Consider the following 18,859-nt stretch of genomic DNA (forward strand, 5'->3'; position numbering starts at 1 on the left):
TGCGGCCGGTGAACAGTTATCACATACCATAACTGTATTGAAGTCATTTTTTATCCTAAACTGCTGGCTAATGATCAGTAAAGTAAATTTCAAGTCATGAAAGTTTACTAAATTAGAACCATATTTTAGCAGTTAAGCAGGGTACACTGGGGTGATGACGCTGATTAGAACGTTTAAAAAGGTAGAACTAAAAAAATAGAGAAAATAAATATTTAATAAAATAAATCATTTAAATTTGTATAAACATAATGCTCTTAATTAAAATATAAAATATACAGTACATCAAAAAGTAAAATCATATATATTTTTTAAATATAAAAACTGATAAAATCCTATTTACCAATTGAAGGCGTTAAGGTTACTAGAGAGTAAAAAAAAAGTATATTAGAAACAAAAATTTGAAATACTATTTTATATTAAAAAATCTAATTAAAATAATTTTATTTTCATAACTTTTATTTGTTTTACTTCATATGTTTTGTAAAATCTAAAATAAGAAAAAATTCATTTTAAACTTAAAAAATATTTCAAAAAAATAATACAAACATTTCACTTTTTTTTCAATCAAATTCAATTAAACTGATATGTTGGAAGAACAACTACTTGTAATATTTATACTTATTCTTAGTCTTATATTTATTACATAATTAACCTTGTTCATTGGTTGTTTGAAATTGAAGAACGACTGACCACCGGAACTTTAACAACACAATTTGTTCAGAAAAAAGGTAACTGTATTGTATTTAAAAAAAAAGATTTTTTGCTAATATGGCGCAGACACTAGATATCATAAACTAATTATTTATAGAGTAATTTTAATTAAAATTTAAACAACTTAAAAAGCATTAAACATAAAATATTAAAAGTGACTTAAAAATTAACAAATAAAAAAAACTTGTTAAAGAAAATGAATAATAATAATAAAAAAAAGGTTAACAGTTTTTATCTGTTTTTATCTTGGTGAATATGCAATAAAACAAGACTGTTCATTCTCTCAGATGACATAGTACTTCGTGTGTAGTTTTTTAATCGTCTCATAGCTGAAAATGATCTTTCACACGAAGAAGACGTTACAGGCAATGTTCCTAGAATGCGAAGACAAACTCTTAAATTTGAAAATAGATTGTTAGGAATACTTTTTAAAGTACTTGAAATATTATCTGGTAAGCATATTTTTTCTTGAGCCCAATAGCTTTCCCACAAATCAAAGAAATTGCACATGGCAAATCTGTTGAATAAAAATTTACAAAAGATTGAAACTTAATTTTCCACTCAATCTTCTTAGAAACATAAGATATCATTTTGTCTGGAATAATAACCAAACCATCATAAGCAACCAAAGAATCATCACTAAATTTGTTATTAACTTCAAATAGGAGGTGATTGATAAGTGGTATGGTTAACGATTTCTTAAAATAATCTGAAGTTGAACATGAAGGAACATTATTTCTGTATATTTGATGACTTGATACTCTTGGTTTAACTTCAGCAACATCAACTTTAGAAGCAAGACAAAGAATTGTATCATACCACTTTATGTGATAATCATCTATTAAATTTCTAAGTGTCAACATACAACTTTTTAAAGCTGAAATAGAACTTTAACCATCACAAATATCAAAAGTTTTACCTTGCAACATTTGTGTAACAGGAATAGTGTAGTCAAGAATTGTTCGAGTAATCACTAAAGTTGCAATAAAATCAAAAGTGGTAATGAGTTTTAAAAAACAAGAAGCCTGTGATGAAGTTTCTTTATTGCACTTTTTTTCTAAGTTCATGCTCATTCCTTCAAGACAAAAAACAATAGGTACAAACAAACTTTCAAAATCATCCAACCCAGTTATGCGTTCAACCCATCTTGTGCGACAAACATCAATTAAGTTTTTCTTTGTTGCAGAACAATGTTTGGTGATAGCTGCTTCTAATAAATTTTGTCTTGACTCAGAAAAATTAAAAAAATAAGACAATTATTTTACTTGCTCCATCATATTTCTGACTTCTTGTAGTTTGCACGAATTTGCTACACTAAGATTAAGACGATGACTAAAGCAGTGAGTATATACTGCCTTGTCATTGTGATCTTTAATTCTCTTTGCAAGACCTTTAACATGACCAGCAACAGATCCTGCACCATCATACCCCTGACCTCGGCAATTGGAAATGTCAAGAGAATAATCTTTAAGACATGATAAAATAGTTTTGTAAAGAGCTTCTCCTGATAAACCATATTCGCAATGCAAAAAACCCATAAACTCTTCTCTAACATCAAAAGAACTATCTATAAATCTAATAATTAAAGACATTTGTTCCTGATTGGAACAATCAGATGCTTCATCAGCAATTATTGAAAAAAATTGATTTTCCTTTATATCAGAAATTAAAATACTCTGGATATATTTTCCACAACAATTTATTAATTCATTTTGTGACGAATTAGAAATATAAGATGCATTCTTTGCACAGCTGTTAAGATGGTGCTCAAGAACTTTATCCTCACCTCTGATCCTGTAGTTTAAAAGTTCAACAAAATTTCCTGCTCCATTTACTAAAAAATATTTTCCAACAGTAGGATGGTGTTGGGAATCATCACGATGACCTCTGAAAGCTATATTGAGACGGCCTAAGAAAATGATTGAGTCAACAATTGGACGCAATTTGTCTTGATTTAAAGCAACCTCCTTTTCATATTCTTTGTTAATTAAAGTATCAATATTTTAAAAACTTCCATTCATTGTATTTAAAACTGCTGAAAATATGGTCCAGGTGTTATGATGAAGAATTTGTACAGCTAAGCGATGTTCATTAATCTTTCCTTTTTTCCCATGATAATGTATATTAAAAGCACTCACAGCATCTGGCCAGTGCTTTACAGGCTGAGAAAACAAGTTTTTACATCTACTAGATTTCAAAGAGTATTTAAACCCAAACAAAACACAACTCAGACAATATGCGCCATCTTCAGATGGTGAATAACTAAGCCATGAAAATTGTTTTAATCAGATAAGTTGGAAAGATCACCCATTTGTTTTTGGAAAAGAATAACACTCATTAGGCACAAAAACATTTCTAATCAAGTTTTTTATTTGCAAATCATTTAAAGTAGATGCCTTTGAACGAAAGCATGCAATATCATATTCACTAGAGTATTCACTTGACAACTTATTTGTATTAGACTCTAGTTTTGAAATTTCGGCAGATAAAAACTTTTTGTTTTTAAAATTACAATCATTTTCATTTGAAGGTAGCAAAGTATTCGAAGAACATGATTTTGAATCTATAAAGGAATTAAAGACACTATTTCCGTGAGAGGATGTTATAAGTTTGTTTTTATTAAGTTCATATAAAAAAGATTTATCAGCAATAGTAGAAATAGGTGGTTCTTGATTGGTGTTGTATTTATCTGTAAACATAGTAATTGGTAATTGTTTATCACAATTTCTAACTTTTTTACATAAAAATTTACGCTTCAAGCATTTCTCATCTGGAACGAAAACTAGAGGTACATAATGATTGTGTTTATATGGAAAAGGAGGATTTGATCCTTCAAAACAAAACAATAAATTCAGAACATCTGATGATGCAGAAAAAACACGAGGTTCAATTTTAAGATTAAACATAAGTTTATATTTTAGGAGAGAACCAATTGTTCTGTAGTAACACTGAACTTGTTTAAAATACACAGTTGAAAGAGCAAGGATGCAAAGAAAACCAGACCATACAAATTCTTGACATATATGTAATGCTTCTTCCTTAACAAGATTATCTTTTAGTTTTCCTGAGTCTACAGAATGTGTGGACACAGACACTGCTAACAAATTATCTATTGATGAAAACTCATTTGGATACTTTAAGCATAAGCTGACAAATGATGGGTGGTTACTGTAAAATGAGGGAGTTAAATATAAATCAATTGTTGTCAGAATTCTTAAATCCATTACCAAACTATTATCACCGCTCATACAAATTGAAAATGAACTAAATAGACAATTACCAGTAGATTCAGATCTGTAGTAAAAAAATGAATAAAGCTTTTAATACACAGTAAAAAAGATCCAACACCAAAGCTTAATGTAAAAAAAATTTTATTCAAGTATTTATATAAGTTTGATTAAAAAAAAAAAGCAAATCAATTAGATCAAGGCAAAAGATAAATTTAAAAAATGGTTTGCTTATGCTAACTTTTTTAAAGCAATTTTAAGTCAAATTTATTATTATAACTTTTAAATGTTATCATTATTATTATGATTATAATTACTATGATTATTATTATTGTTGTTGTTACTATTATTACTATTATTATTATTATTATTATTATTATTATTATTATTATTATTATTATTATTATTATTATTACTATTATTATTATTGTTGTTGTTGTTGTTGTTGTTGTTGTTGTTGTTGTTGTTGTTGTTGTTGTTGTTGTTGTTGTTGTTGTTGTTGTTGTTGTTGTTGTTGTTGTTGTTGTTGTTGTTGTTGTTGTTGTTGTTGTTGTTGTTGTTGTTGTTGTTGTTGTTGTTGTTGTTGTTGTTGTTGTTGTTGTTGTTGTTGTTGTTGTTGTTGTTGTTGTTGTTGTTGTTGTTGTTGTTGTTGTTGTTGTTGTTGTTGTTGTTGTTGTTGTTGTTGTTGTTGTTGTTGTTGTTGTTGTTGTTGTTGTTGTTGTTGTTGTTGTTGTTGTTGTTGTTGTTGTTGTTGTTGTTGTTGTTGTTGTTGTTGTTGTTGTTGTTGTTGTTGTTGTTGTTGTTGTTGTTGTTGTTGTTGTTGTTGTTGTTGTTGTTGTTGTTGTTGTTGTTGTTGTTGTTGTTGTTGTTGTTGTTGTTGTTGTTGTTGTTGTTGTTGTTGTTGTTGTTGTTGTTGTTGTTGTTGTTGTTGTTGTTGTTGTTGTTGTTGTTGTTGTTGTTGTTGTTGTTGTTGTTGTTGTTGTTGTTGTTGTTGTTGTTGTTGTTGTTGTTGTTGTTGTTGTTGTTGTTGTTGTTGTTGTTGTTGTTGTTGTTGTTGTTGTTGTTGTTGTTGTTGTTGTTGTTGTTGTTGTTGTTGTTGTTGTTGTTGTTGTTGTTGTTGTTGTTGTTGTTGTTGTTGTTGTTGTTGTTGTTGTTGTTGTTGTTGTTGTTGTTGTTGTTGTTGTTGTTGTTGTTGTTGTTGTTGTTGTTGTTGTTGTTGTTGTTGTTGTTGTTGTTGTTGTTGTTGTTGTTGTTGTTGTTGTTGTTGTTGTTGTTGTTGTTGTTGTTGTTGTTGTTGTTGTTGTTGTTGTTGTTGTTGTTGTTGTTGTTGTTGTTGTTGTTGTTGTTGTTGTTGTTGTTGTTGTTGTTGTTGTTGTTGTTGTTGTTGTTGTTGTTGTTGTTGTTGTTGTTGTTGTTGTTGTTGTTGTTGTTGTTGTTGTTGTTGTTGTTGTTGTTGTTGTTGTTGTTGTTGTTGTTGTTGTTGTTGTTGTTGTTGTTGTTGTTGTTGTTGTTGTTGTTGTTGTTGTTGTTGTTGTTGTTGTTGTTGTTGTTGTTGTTGTTGTTGTTGTTGTTGTTGTTGTTGTTGTTGTTGTTGTTGTTGTTGTTGTTGTTGTTGTTGTTGTTGTTGTTGTTGTTGTTGTTGTTGTTGTTGTTGTTGTTGTTGTTGTTGTTGTTGTTGTTGTTGTTGTTGTTGTTGTTGTTGTTGTTGTTGTTGTTGTTGTTGTTGTTGTTGTTGTTGTTGTTGTTGTTGTTGTTGTTGTTGTTGTTGTTGTTGTTGTTGTTGTTGTTGTTGTTGTTGTTGTTGTTGTTGTTGTTGTTGTTGTTGTTGTTGTTGTTGTTGTTGTTGTTGTTGTTGTTGTTGTTGTTGTTGTTGTTGTTGTTGTTATTATTATTACTATTGTTTTAGTTGATATAAAGAATGAAATTTTGCTATTGTTTTTCCTTTTACTTTTTAAACTAAATAGAAAAATACTTACTTCAAGGCCATAGTTTTCCTTGAGTTCTGCGGTATGTCACACTCAACATAAATATTTCTCTTTATTGACTTTTGAACAGTCAACAAGTCATAAAGATCTGGTTTGTGAAGGAAATTAATCTTCAACGACAATTCGGAATAAACAGTTCGTAGATTTTCAATACAACCGTTCTCAATTAATTTTCTTACAGACTATAGAAATGCAAGACATGCTTAAAAAATGTTTTAATTTGGTCAGTTGAATGTTTCTTTTGAAATCTGCAAATGACAAAAACAAACAATCGATTAGCTAAATTGCGCCTAACTTGGGCTAAAGTTACGCTACCGAACGATGAAAAAAACCTTAGTTAAATCAATGATATATTAAGAATAACTAGATGTCTAACTGCCGTAAATCGGTATAAGAAAAAGTGAAGCAAAAATCGGACATTATGGGGGGCAAAATCTTTACGCTATTTATCAAAACAAAACAAATACGAAGCTTTTGATTTGTTAAATTCATAATGGCCGATTTTTGCTTCAAAAAATACGCGAAAGTTAGACATCTAGTTATTTTTAATATATCATTGAGTTAAATCAATGATATATTATATATACTAGATGTCTAACTTCGATCCGAAAAGTGAATCGGTGCTAGCCATTTCTAATTAGGGCAAAAACATGCATTTTTAACTTTTATTACGCACGTCGGATATAGCTTTTGCCCTTATTACAAATGGCGGATTTAATTTGTAAACAAAAAAAAGCGGCTTCACTTTTCGTCCAATAAAATCCCGCAAGTTAGACATCTAGTATATATAATATATCATTGAGTTAAATAAACTCAATAATTTTTTGGACTCTCGTTTGCCGAATAAACGGGCCAAGTTAAGCGCAAAAATGTTTTGCCTAACCTGACCTGAAATTACGTTATCGGAGGATAAAAATGAAACAATTTAATAAGAATTTATATGATTTCGAAATCTCATCAGCCAAATAAACGGGCCAGGTTAGGCGCGCCTAATATGGTCCGAAATTACGCTACCGATAACAAAATTAGAAACCACTTCACAAATATTTCTTAAATTCGGAAGCCGGTAAAAAACGAGCAAGACGGGGACTTTATACTTATAAAAATTCCTTCGATATCGCAAATTTACACCCAAAAAATCACAACATAAAATAGTCGACGCGCCTAACAAGCCTAACCCTAAACCCGCCCCTGCCACAAGGTAGTAAGACAATAATGAAAACCCTCACGTCAACTTTGTAATATTTTATGAATTGTGGCATTACTTTTCATAAACGTAAATATTAATGAATTCTTTCAAGTATTTATTGTTCAAATTGCATGTAAAACTTTGTAAAATTTTCAACTTTTTACTAAAGAAAGAAAAAGAGAAAAATTTATGTATTAAATAAAAATAGTTACAACAACTTTTTACAAAGAGTTTCATAAAAAACATAAAACGAGAAAACGATTATAACTTTAATTATTACGTTATATTGTAAAAACTTTTTTGCACAAGGTAAGTTGCAAATGGCGATAATGGACTGATTGCATAGATTTTTCCGCATATTACTTTCACCAGATGGGTCCCTAATGGGAAACCCGTAAAAATCCCAGTTTTCTTAGCCCTTATAATCACCACATGCGACCCATATTATTATTTTTGCTTAATTTTTCAACCATACGGGACCCATCTGGAAACCAGAACACAAACCCTTCTAAATCCCGTTCCCATAAGCCCAGTTAAAAACCATACGGTACCCGTCTGTCAATGTTTGCTGGGTAAAAATAAAAATTACACTTAGTTTTACTGAAAACTTGTACCTTATTTTATCATATTTATTATAAAAAACGAAAAAAAGAAAAGGTAATATGCAACAAATTATTGTAAGAATATGTTTTGTTAACCAAAAAATATATATTTATATTTAAAATTTAAATATTCTTACGAAAAAAATGTTATGTTAAACAAAAAAGACATCTTGAGTTCAAATATTGATAAATATATAAGTTTCAAAATTTTTTATTTGATCTGTGTAAATAAATCGGCCTGTTATTGGATGGATAACCAGGAATAGGATGCCGCAAACGGACCAAATGGTAGTTGCTATCTGGCAAACCAGCTCTGGTGAGTCTGTTACGGTACAACAATGGTTCATTCGGCTCCGGCATGCCATTCATAGAACTTTAATGGTCTGTAAATGGATCGCCACAACTGGGGTAGCCGGCACTGGCCCATACGAGCGCCGCTAAAATTTTAATATGTGCATAAATTCCCATATTCTGAATAGTTTGGCGCAGATGGTTTTTCATTTTATTTTATCTTTTTTTTATATAAAATATTGGAAGATATTTTGCATGTCACAACTTTAACTAACGAATATTTTTGTGGTATTTCAGATTGAATAACTTCTTAAGTTTTAGATGAATGTTAAGTGTCCGACGACTAAAAAAAAGGGTTTCCTGATTCGCACCTGACTTTTTATCATTTGAATCTAAAATGCAGAAAAGACAAGAGAGAGAAGAATTAAGTATGAAAACCATAAGATCTTATGTTAATACAGAGCAAAACATGTGAAAACTCAATCTTTTTTATTTCTAAGAGTTTAAAAGTTTTTTATTGCTTAGTCGTATATTTTTTTTACATGACAACGGATAAATTATGATATATGACTTTTTTACTTTTCACACATTTATTGAAAAAATATTTACTAATAAATTTAAAGTTGATTGAAAGGTAATTGGAAATGTTAAGAAAGTTATAGGGACTTACAGCAATTTTAACTTTGTGTGTGTTCTTGACGTAACAGACGATGATTTATATTTGCACACGCTACACATTGACATCACAAGCGTGATAACTTGTTTAAAGGTTTTGACGTCACGTAAAAACATTTTAAAAGTAGTATTACGTCATACCTTCTTAAAAAAAAAATTTAAAAAAAACCACAGCAACAAAATGCCACATTCTTATTAAGAATTCTTAAAAAGAATGAAAAAAAAAAAGGAATTTTTTCTTATTAAGAATTCTTAATAAGAATGTGGCATTTTGTTGCTGTGCTTTTTAACATGTATTTTTTTTGCGAAAATATGGCGTAAAAATTACTTTTTTAAACTTTCGTAATATGGATTTTACCAGAAGGAGCGGAAGTAACCGCAAAAACCTTGCATCTCGTGAAACTAATTATTTGACATTTTTAATTCTGGCACTAAAATGATTTTTAAAGAGAAAACGATTGGGTTGGACTTAGACTTTAAACTACTTTTTTATAATTCAATAAAATAGCTCCTTTTTATCCTTTTTCACAGTCGTCATCATACCTAAGTTCATCATCCGTTTATCAATATTTCTTTGACATAAAGTATGAAACTTATGAAACAAAATATATCCAAGATTCTATTTCTGAATATTGGCAAAAATAGGATCTTTGATATGTTTTTTTTATTGCGTAAGTTTTTTTGTTTTTTTTTTTAAAAAAAAAAAAAAAAAAAAAAGAAATCAAGTTTTGAAGATATTTAAAAGTCTTTTAAAAACTAAATAACAAAACTAGATTTTTTGAAAAGGAATCCTTAAATGTTTATGCTTTTTAGAATGTATAAGCTTAACATAAATCTCAAATGCGCTGAATGCTAGAATTATGAACTTTTATTTAAACTGTGCGTTTATATAATGGTAAATTCTTAAAGTAATATGAACCCATAATTTATTAAAAACTCAAGTTAGTTACTTAGACTAACTCCATGAGGAGAAGAATGGGTTTCCTAAGTGGTTCAGTTAGTAATTCACTTAAAGAGTGTAGCACCGGTTAAACTTTTTAATTGTGGTACCGGTTTAAGTGTGGTGCTGGTTTAAAAGAAAGTTCCATTTTACTGATAGCCCAGTGGGAATTACCTCGGATACCTGGATATCTAAGAACTCTGACCCATACGTCTTTATCGCTTTTCTTTGTATTTCAAAACAACTCGAGATGAAATTGTGTTATGAAATATGAAAATTCCAGTATTTTACCGGTTTGTACAAGATTACGAAACTGTTTGAAATAAGTTTTTAAACAAAGACCTTGAAAACAATTCAAAACTTAGAGCTTTTGGGTATTTGCTAACTATTCATGCATTTCTATTGGTTAGTTTTCTAAGGTTGTAAGAATTGCGTCAGTTAAACTCTAAACATTAAATCCCATAGGAAAATTCTTGTTTTGAAAGGATGAGCAATGAAAGACGGCGCCTCGCAAGCCATTTCAACACGAACTGTTTACTAGCACCTTTTACGTTACAACTTTTAAAAGTATTTGTAAACACTTTTGAAGGCGTTTGTAAACACCAAAAACATATTTAAGAAAATTTAATTTCTTTCTTTACACCATTGAAGGAGTGCGTCCAGTGACTATTCATCTATAAATTGTTAAGACAAATCTTATTCATTTTTTAATTTAAAATCAAAAAAGAAAATGAAGTTTATTATCGCTTCACTTTTTGTTGCATTGGTTTTCTTGGAAATTGAAGAAGTGTCTTCAAAATGCTGTAAAGGTGCAAGTTCTGCTTTTGGATGTTGTGCAACTGGAAGATGCAATATATTTTGTTGTAATTGTGATGGCGATTGTAGAAGTACGTGGAAAGTGGAAAAGTGCGGTGGTAGTGGAAGAAGAAGTTGGTGCGTTATACAGGACAAATGTAGCAGCAGAAAGCGACGCAATGTTGCGACAATAGCAACTAATGAAGCCTTTAGAAAATTTAAACAAATTGATACTGATTCAAATGGTGCTTTGGACTTCAACGAGACATTTTTAGTTGTTCCATCAATACAAGAAAATAGGAGGCTGTTTGATGACATGGATACAAATAAAAATGGTTTGATTGATCCCTTCGAGTTCGATTCTGATTTACGTCATTGAAAACACGAACCAAGCTGTTCATTTCAGCGTTTATGAATCCAACTTTTCAAAAATATCTACCATTTTAATGTTTTCAATCAAAGTCACTGAAGCGAGACGATCGAATAAACAAATAACTTACATCACGCAATAAACGTGTTAAATGACTCGACTATTCGACATGTGTTTGCTAAAGATGAAATATTATTTCATTTTTAACAAACACACTTTTATGAAATAATATTTTAGGCGGTAATATTTTATCGTTAGCTGTAATTTTTTAGTCGTTTGATCCAAAAGTATATTTTACATTTTAATCTTCCAAATCATATAACAATTAAAAACCCTTTATATTTAAGTCAACCTTTAGAACAAAAAAATGGTATCTAAAAAAGAAAATAATGCAAGAAGTAAAATGATGTAAAATGTTGAAAGAAGTTTATGATACTTTATGGATAAAATATTTTCCCAATAAATCATATTTAACAAAGTGAAACAATAGTTTAATCCTCGGAAAACCCTTCAAATGTACACTTCGAAGTAGATTTCAAGTTAAAAAAAGTTCACTGAAAACTAGTTTGTTATTTCAAATGTAAGTTTTAGGACTTTAGATAAGACAGGCAGTGAGAAAATAAGAGGGTAGCCATATTTGTTATCATGTGATCAAATTTATGTAGTGGGAAAGTTTTAGTGTAGGCTAATTTAGTTTGTATTTTGGTAGATTGAAGAGTTTTGTATTATATCACATAGCTTAATGGTTTGGAGTTTTTTTTTTAGGAATATATTAGTAACTTGGATGAGGAAGACAATTATAACTTATGTTGCTTTGTTTTTTTTTCTTGTTGTTTCTCAATAATTGCAATAAAGGCATCACAATGACGTAAATCAGAATCGAACTCGAAGGGATCAATCAAACCATTTTTATTTGTATTCATGTCATCAAACAGCCTCCTATTTTCTTGTATACTAAAATAAATGTATATTTTCTTGTATACAGCTAAAAATGTCTCGTTGAATTGCATCTTTGAAAGTATTTTAGCTTTTCCAAGCTTGCATAACTTACGGCGCAAATTTAGGGAAAAAACCACAAGCTGATTTAAAGTCAGAACTTTTAGTTATTCTTTACACTTCATTTTAATTGAATTATTAATTTCAAAAAAGGTCTTCTTGGGCATCGAAACTGCACATGACAGAAGCGTAGGAGACATTTGCACTGAGACGTTCTACGAAACAATATAACATACAAGAAACACCCTAATATTCGAAAACAAAAACGTCAACTCCACTCTTCACTTCAACACACTACTGACATTTCTAGCAAAACTAAAAACAGAAACCAGGACATATACAAGATTGCAATCAGACTTTGTGACGAAAACGTGAGAAACATCTCATTTGCACAAAAAAACAGAATTACACAGAAACATTGACCTTCAAAACGTATAAATGTGAGAACGCAAATATGTAAATATAATAAACAAAAGTATGTGAAGAAAAAAAAAAAGTATAACAATAAAACCAAACAAACATTTAATTGTAAATAGTATATCTTCTTGGACCAAGTTCCTTTCGCTTGTACTCGCTCATAACCTTGAGTACTTAGAGCAAATGCTATAACCTTGAGTCTTTACAGTAAATCTTTTAAAAGTTAAACGTGGTAAGTAGTCAATCGTCGAACAACCCACCTTCCACAGCTGCCCAAGACTGATAAGAAGTAAAAGGAAATAAAGATATTGAAAAAGGAAAGAGCTATTTGATGAGCTTTGTGTGCAAGTAACTACAACAAGCCCGAATTACATGTACCTTTGGATAAAGTTAAGGTATGTTTAATTTTTATTCAGAATATTCCTTTCAGGGAGAAAGCTTAATTCTACTCTAGAGATAATGATTTTCTATTATTTTCCAATTGTTTACGTTCTTAGTTAGGAACGTAAAAAAAAAAAAAAAAAATAGAAGGATTTTATTAGTTAAAAAGGTTTTTTTAATTAAGGCTCTTTTCAGTGCTACACAAGCGTCGTGTAATAATGAATACAATCAGAACCGTTCAAGACTGTGACTTCATGCGTCAAGCTTTTCTTTCTTAAACCATTTTTCTCAATAAAAAAAGCAATATAAATAGAAACCATCAAAGCGGAGAACACGAGAACCAGTAAAAATGTCGACGACAACAGTTGTCTACTTTAAAAACACAGTTTGATGCATTCTGTTAATTGAAGAAAACGTAGAAGGAAGTTTTTTAAAAGTTATATTGTTGACAGATAAAGCTGTCGAATATTTTTTTCTCAATTTATAAAAAGATATAATCATTCAACATCAGCACTTGTGGCTGCCGAAACACGAAGAATTGCTGTCAAAATACAATTCCCAAGATTGTCTAGGAAAGAACAATATGGTGTACAGAGCAAAATTTATGATCATTGAACCGTTCAAAAACAACATACCAGTAAATACAATAAATAGGCAACGCCAAGGATTAAAACCAAACATTATTATATACAGAAGCCACATTATAAAAATTAAAATTTCAAATCCCTTTAATCTACTAACAAATAAATAATATGTTATTTTTGTAAAATAAAAGCGTCAAGAAAAACATTTCTTCCAAAGATTCTGCCTTTATTATTTTTTTTTTTTAAAAAAAAAAACGCGATACGGAGAGTAGGTTAAACCGAATTAAAATAAAGTAGAATAAGGAACAGTCATTGTCTGTTTAGTTACCAGTACCAGACAGAAACGATTACCCATATTGAGTAATTGCGCCGAAAAAGTTTATGATTATTTAGTAGAACTATAGTTACAAATACTTATTTTGATAAAAATCCAGCAAACGATAGAATAGTTTATAAAAAATTTTATTAAACTATATTAGATTTGGATTACATAAATTGTGTTTGGTTACACACTAAAATATACCGTCCTATCTCAATATTTATAAGTGACTTACACTGAAACTTTTAAAATGGTGCATTAAAAAAATTAAAATTTTTAAGATCAAGCTTGTATAAGTAAAAAAGTTTTCACAATAATATAAAACTTTTAGCTCCAATTGTAAAACTTGATTCAACAAACATTTGCTGAAAATTTCATGGAAATTGAACATACCATTATTGAAATAGGATGGTCGGGAAGTCAAGAGTTATTTAATTAAATATAAATAAAAATTTGTATAATTAAGAAATTGTATTATATTCACAATTGTACCAAATATTTTCAATCAAAATGTCAATTTAAAAATAGTTACTTTTATGAACAGTAACCAAAATCATGTAGGTTACTTTCTTGGTGCAGCTTCTTTTTTTTTTTGCATCAACAAATAACTTTTCGTTGTTTTTTTGATTTTGACACTTTTTGTTCATGATTGAACAGCCTTGAAGAGTATATATTGAACAGCCTTTTAAAATAAAAGATGAACATGATTTGCTTTTCTTTTCTTCCGATATAAAATTTGAATCAACATCCTAAACTCCTAATTCCAAATGTGTTAACGAAACATAGTTTATTTTGGATATGTGCGAAACATAGTTTATTTTGGGTATGTGCTGTCATATCATCCCGTTAAAATTTTCATATCATCCTGTTAAAATTTTCATTTTGGTTTTGGGTCTTGCCAAGAAGGCATTTTTTAAAGAGTTCTTCTTGAGGTAGATCAATATATGTAGGCCTTAAATGGCTAATAACTGAGAGTGGAAAGCCAGCGCCTGCTTTTTGTAGGTAGAAGTTTTATTAGTTTTGTCCTGTTTATAGCAATACCAGTTATTGATACCATCAGGGCAATGAGCATCCCAGTTATTTTCAACTGACGAAGTTAGTTGAAAATAACTTTACACTTTTTGTTTTGAAAAAAAGTACGAGATATTTTAATACCCGACTAGTGCGTAGTTCCGAATCACGGGTAGTTCAGATGACCGCGTAACGAAAGTGGGAAGCGTATTAAATAAAAAAGTAAATAAATTTAAAAAAAGAAATTTTTACTTACTTTTACATTTATAAGGTGATAGCACAATGTTTAAAAAAAGTTGTGAAGAATTGAGAGTTAATTCCACCTGAAGATGGATCTGGAAAAGGAGCTGCTCTTGTAGCAGCTGTAACGCAAAGATTAGACAAATCTTCAAGTTAAAAAATGTTTTTGTTTGATGATTGGCTTTTTGTTTACTATTTTTACTCTATATTCTTTTGAATGAAATTCTATTAAACTAATGGGTGGTTTTTGCTATTCTATTGCCACTTCCTATTGATTTTTATTATTAATTACTAATAACTTTTAATTGTAAGCCAGTTAAAATCGCATCTTTTTGATATTTTAAAAATAATTCATATTATATATTATAATAATGTCATATTTTATATCAAGTACATTATTAATAATTTACTTTATATATAATATAATAAAGTCAAAAATAGTTTGTTTTTGTTAACGAATTCTTCTTTATAAGATTTATAAATAAAATTTGTTTGTTGAATTTGGTTTTATTTTGATGAAGCAATTTATATTCATTTTGTTTTATTCCATTCCATATAAGTATCAATTTTTAGCTAGTTAAAAATTATTACTTTACATGGAGTAGGTGAAATTTATACTTACATGGAGTATTACTTTCACCCACTTTATGTACAGTTGTGAACAAAATAATAGTTGTGGCTAGTAATACAATCATTTGTGATAATAATTTTATGTAAATTTAAATATAAGTTAATAAATTTAGGCATAACAGTAATACAAACACTGAATAATGAAATGGGAGTAAAAAATGCTGGTAACACTGTTAAAATTACTTTAGGGAAGTCCCGAATTTTATATACGAACATATTGTGAGGGCGGTGGATTTAACTATATTTATTATTACTATTATGTTTTCTTCTTTTGCAGTAAAGGGGAAGGGGAATGGGAAGTTTGGGTTTGGTGTTGTTTGGATTGGGTATATGGAGGTTGGGAACTAGGTAGATGGTCTGGGGAGTATTTGGTTAGGAAAGGGCTAGGTTTAGGAATAGTTTGGTTAAGAATGGGCAAGGTCTAATCAAAAAAGGCTTAACTTAAATTCGCCGTCCTCAGTATATTCTATAATATAAAACTCAACAATTGTTCTATTAATGTGTAATGGTAAGCAATCTTATATTTGTGTGACGTAAGTGTAATAGCGCGGATATGCTAAGGTGCGCGGTAAAGCATCAAACTTTTCAATAACAATATTTAACGCATATAGTAATAACAACAATAATATTAATAATCGAAATGCAAACAAAAGTACTTACTACTGGTTCTTCTTCTCTTACTTATTTTTCTTAATAAATATTCTCAAAAATTCTCATCAATATATATTCTCTTAAAATTAACTCATGCAAATATCAATAAATCAATACAGATAATAACGCTTATTTAAAGTTACTCAAATATCTTTTCTTACCAATTCTTCTCGTAAGTTTCTCTTTAAAATCTTCGTAAATACTTCTCATAAAATTCTCTTTAAATCTTTAAAAATCCTTTTTTCATAAATTCCTCTTTTAAATCTCTTTTCTCATAAAATTCTCTTTTAAATCTCTTTTCTTATAAAATTCTCTTTTAAATCTCTTACTCTTCTTAACTCTTACTTTGCCATTTTAAAACCTCTTCAAAAACTGTTCTTCAAAAACTCTCTTCAAAAACTGTCTTCCCAAAAACTGTCTTCTTTTCTTTTTTTGAGCTTTTTATAGTTTTCGGTTGTTTACCGTTTTGCTACTTATTCATCATTTATTTATATGACAGGTTGAATAAGTTTCCGTGCGTACATCTTTTCTTGGTTGTTGTTATTTTTTATTTTTCTTGTCGCTTTATCGTTTATTCATATGACAAATTCAATAAGTCTCTGTGTGTACGTCTTTTCTTGGTTGTTGTTGTTTTTACTTTTCTTTTCGTTATATCGTCTATTCATTTGACAAATTCAATAATTCTCTGCGTGTACGTCTTTTCTTGGTTGTTGTTACATTTTACTCTTCTTTTCGCTTTATCATCTTATTCATACGACAAATTCAATAAGTCTCCGTGCGTACTTTTTGTTGGTTGACTCACTCTTTCTGTCGAATATTATATGAGTCGGGTAAAACTTAAAGATAACGTTTACAATTTTATCATTTTCCCTCCTCACAATATCTATTTGCAGGTTAAAATAACATATCTGTTGTTTCCTATCCAATTATTTATATTAGCTTTTTGTTTATTTGGTTTTAGTAAGACTAATTAAAGGTAAGATTAATTTTAGTGTTAATTTAATGAAATATATAAAATAATCGTATAAATTTATTTTATGAATAGGAATTATGGGTCGTTCAAAGCATTGTAGTGCAGAAAAGAGACAACTAATTATTAAATTAAAACAAGAAGGGAAAACATAAAAATTTATTCAAGAGACATTAAGTTGTTCTCCTATGATGATTAGAAATGCTCTAAAATGGAAAAATGTAGGCGAAACAAGGGGCCGAAAACAAAAAACAACTGAACATGAAGACAGATTGATAAAACGTGCTGCTGTTGTCGATCCTTTTGTAACGTCCCGCCATATTAAAGAAGATTTAAATTTAAGCGTTTCTTCGAGAACAGTGCGTAGGCGGTTAGTACAAAGTAAGTTAGTCGCCAAAAGCCCAAGAAAAGTTCTCCTTTTGAAAAAAAGGCATGTGGTAGCAAGATTACATTTTGCAAAAACGCATGCAGATTGGCCTGTTTCAAAATTGCGTAATATTTTGTGGTCTGATGAAAGCAAAATTGTTTTATTTGGGTCAAGTGGACGCAGGATGTATGTAAGGAGGCCACCTAACTCTGCATACAAACCGCAATACACCATAAAAACTGTAAAACATGGCGGAGCAAAAAAAAATATTTGGGGTTGTTTTTCTTATTATGGCGTAGGGCCAATCTATAAGATTGGTGGTCCATAATGACCAAGACAAATACCTTCAACTATTACAAAATACCATGTTGCCCTATGCAGAAGAAGATATGCCCCTAAGATGGGTTTATATGCAGGACAACGACCCAAATCATACCAGTCGCAGGGTAAAAAGTTGATTCATTGAGATTAAGGTTGCAGTTATGGATTAGCCTGCACAGTCACCGGATCTCAATCCGATCGAAAACCTTTCGACGGGTAAAAGAGGCAGGTGTTATGGTAAGTTGTCCAGAATGCTTGGAACAACATTCCTTTAGAACGTTGTCAAAATTTAATAAACTCAATGCCGAATAGATGCAAAGCTGTGATAAAAAACCGGGGGCATGCGATTAAATACTAGTTTTTTACTATTGTTTAATTAAATTTATATCATTTTTTTGTTAATAAAATAAATTATTTGCAATATAACATTAAATAAATTAATACTACTATTATTATGTCCTGTTTTTTATACTTACATTATTATTATAAATAAAAGCAACAGTTTAAAATTTTCTACTAATTAGTTTATCATCTCACAGCTATTTAATTAATAATCCAGTATTACAATTTCATTTTCAGTAACTGTTTAAAGATAATAATATTATTTCGTTAATTTTAATCACACTTCTATTATTTTGTCCACAACTGTAAGTATTAAGTTTTAATTAGTTAAAATAAAATACTTACACGGACTGGGTGGAACTAACAACTAGAAATACATATGATATTAAAAGAATTGAAATAAAGTTAGATTAAAAAAAACACGGTAAAAAAAAAAAAAAAAAAAAATGAACGAAAACACCCGATCGCGAAAAAATTTCGGTTCGACGATCGGGTAACTTTTTTACTTGATTCCGGATAATTTTATTACCCTCTTATTTTCTCACTGCCTGTCTTATCTAAAGTCCTAAAACTTACATTTGAAATAACAAACTAGTTTTCAGTGAACTTTTTTTAACTTGAAATCTACTTCGAAGTGTACATTTGAAGGGTTTTCCGAGGATTAAACTATTGTTTCACTTTGTTAAATATGATTTATTGGGAAAATATTTTATCCATAAAGTATCATAAACTTCTTTCAACATTTTACATCATTTTACTTCTTGCATTATTTTCTTTTTTAGATACCATTTTTTTGTTCTAAAGGTTGACTTAAATATAAAGGGTTTTTAATTGTTATATGATTT

The 18,859-nt window shown here is 29.4% G+C and overlaps 2 protein-coding genes across 2 annotated transcripts; both read right to left on the bottom strand.

Annotated features, from left to right (window-relative positions):
* Positions 1-1,881: 1,881 nt before the first annotated feature.
* On the bottom strand, positions 1,882-2,711 carry LOC149887348 (52 kDa repressor of the inhibitor of the protein kinase-like; the record flags this gene model as incomplete). Its single annotated transcript, XM_090091510.1, has 1 exon — positions 1,882-2,711. A coding segment is annotated over one exon (744 nt), but the record flags the coding sequence as incomplete, so codon positions are not given.
* On the bottom strand, positions 1,882-16,839 carry LOC149887349 (uncharacterized). Its single transcript, XM_090091669.1, has 3 exons — positions 16,176-16,839; positions 5,915-6,171; positions 1,882-4,005 (listed from the first exon to the last, which is right to left on the bottom strand). The coding sequence occupies exons 2-3, from the start codon at positions 5,923-5,925 to the stop codon at positions 3,015-3,017; spliced, it is 1,002 nt and encodes a 333-aa protein (XP_089947795.1). The 5' UTR covers positions 5,926-6,171; positions 16,176-16,839; the 3' UTR covers positions 1,882-3,014.
* Between the last annotated feature and the right edge of the window lie 2,020 nt (positions 16,840-18,859).

This window comes from Hydra viridissima, unplaced genomic scaffold (genome assembly GCF_058129835.1).
Source record: "Hydra viridissima isolate aposymbiotic clone 2 unplaced genomic scaffold, HvirCarnegie_v1 scaffold_6, whole genome shotgun sequence".
Taxonomy (NCBI): Eukaryota; Metazoa; Cnidaria; class Hydrozoa; order Anthoathecata; family Hydridae; genus Hydra; species Hydra viridissima.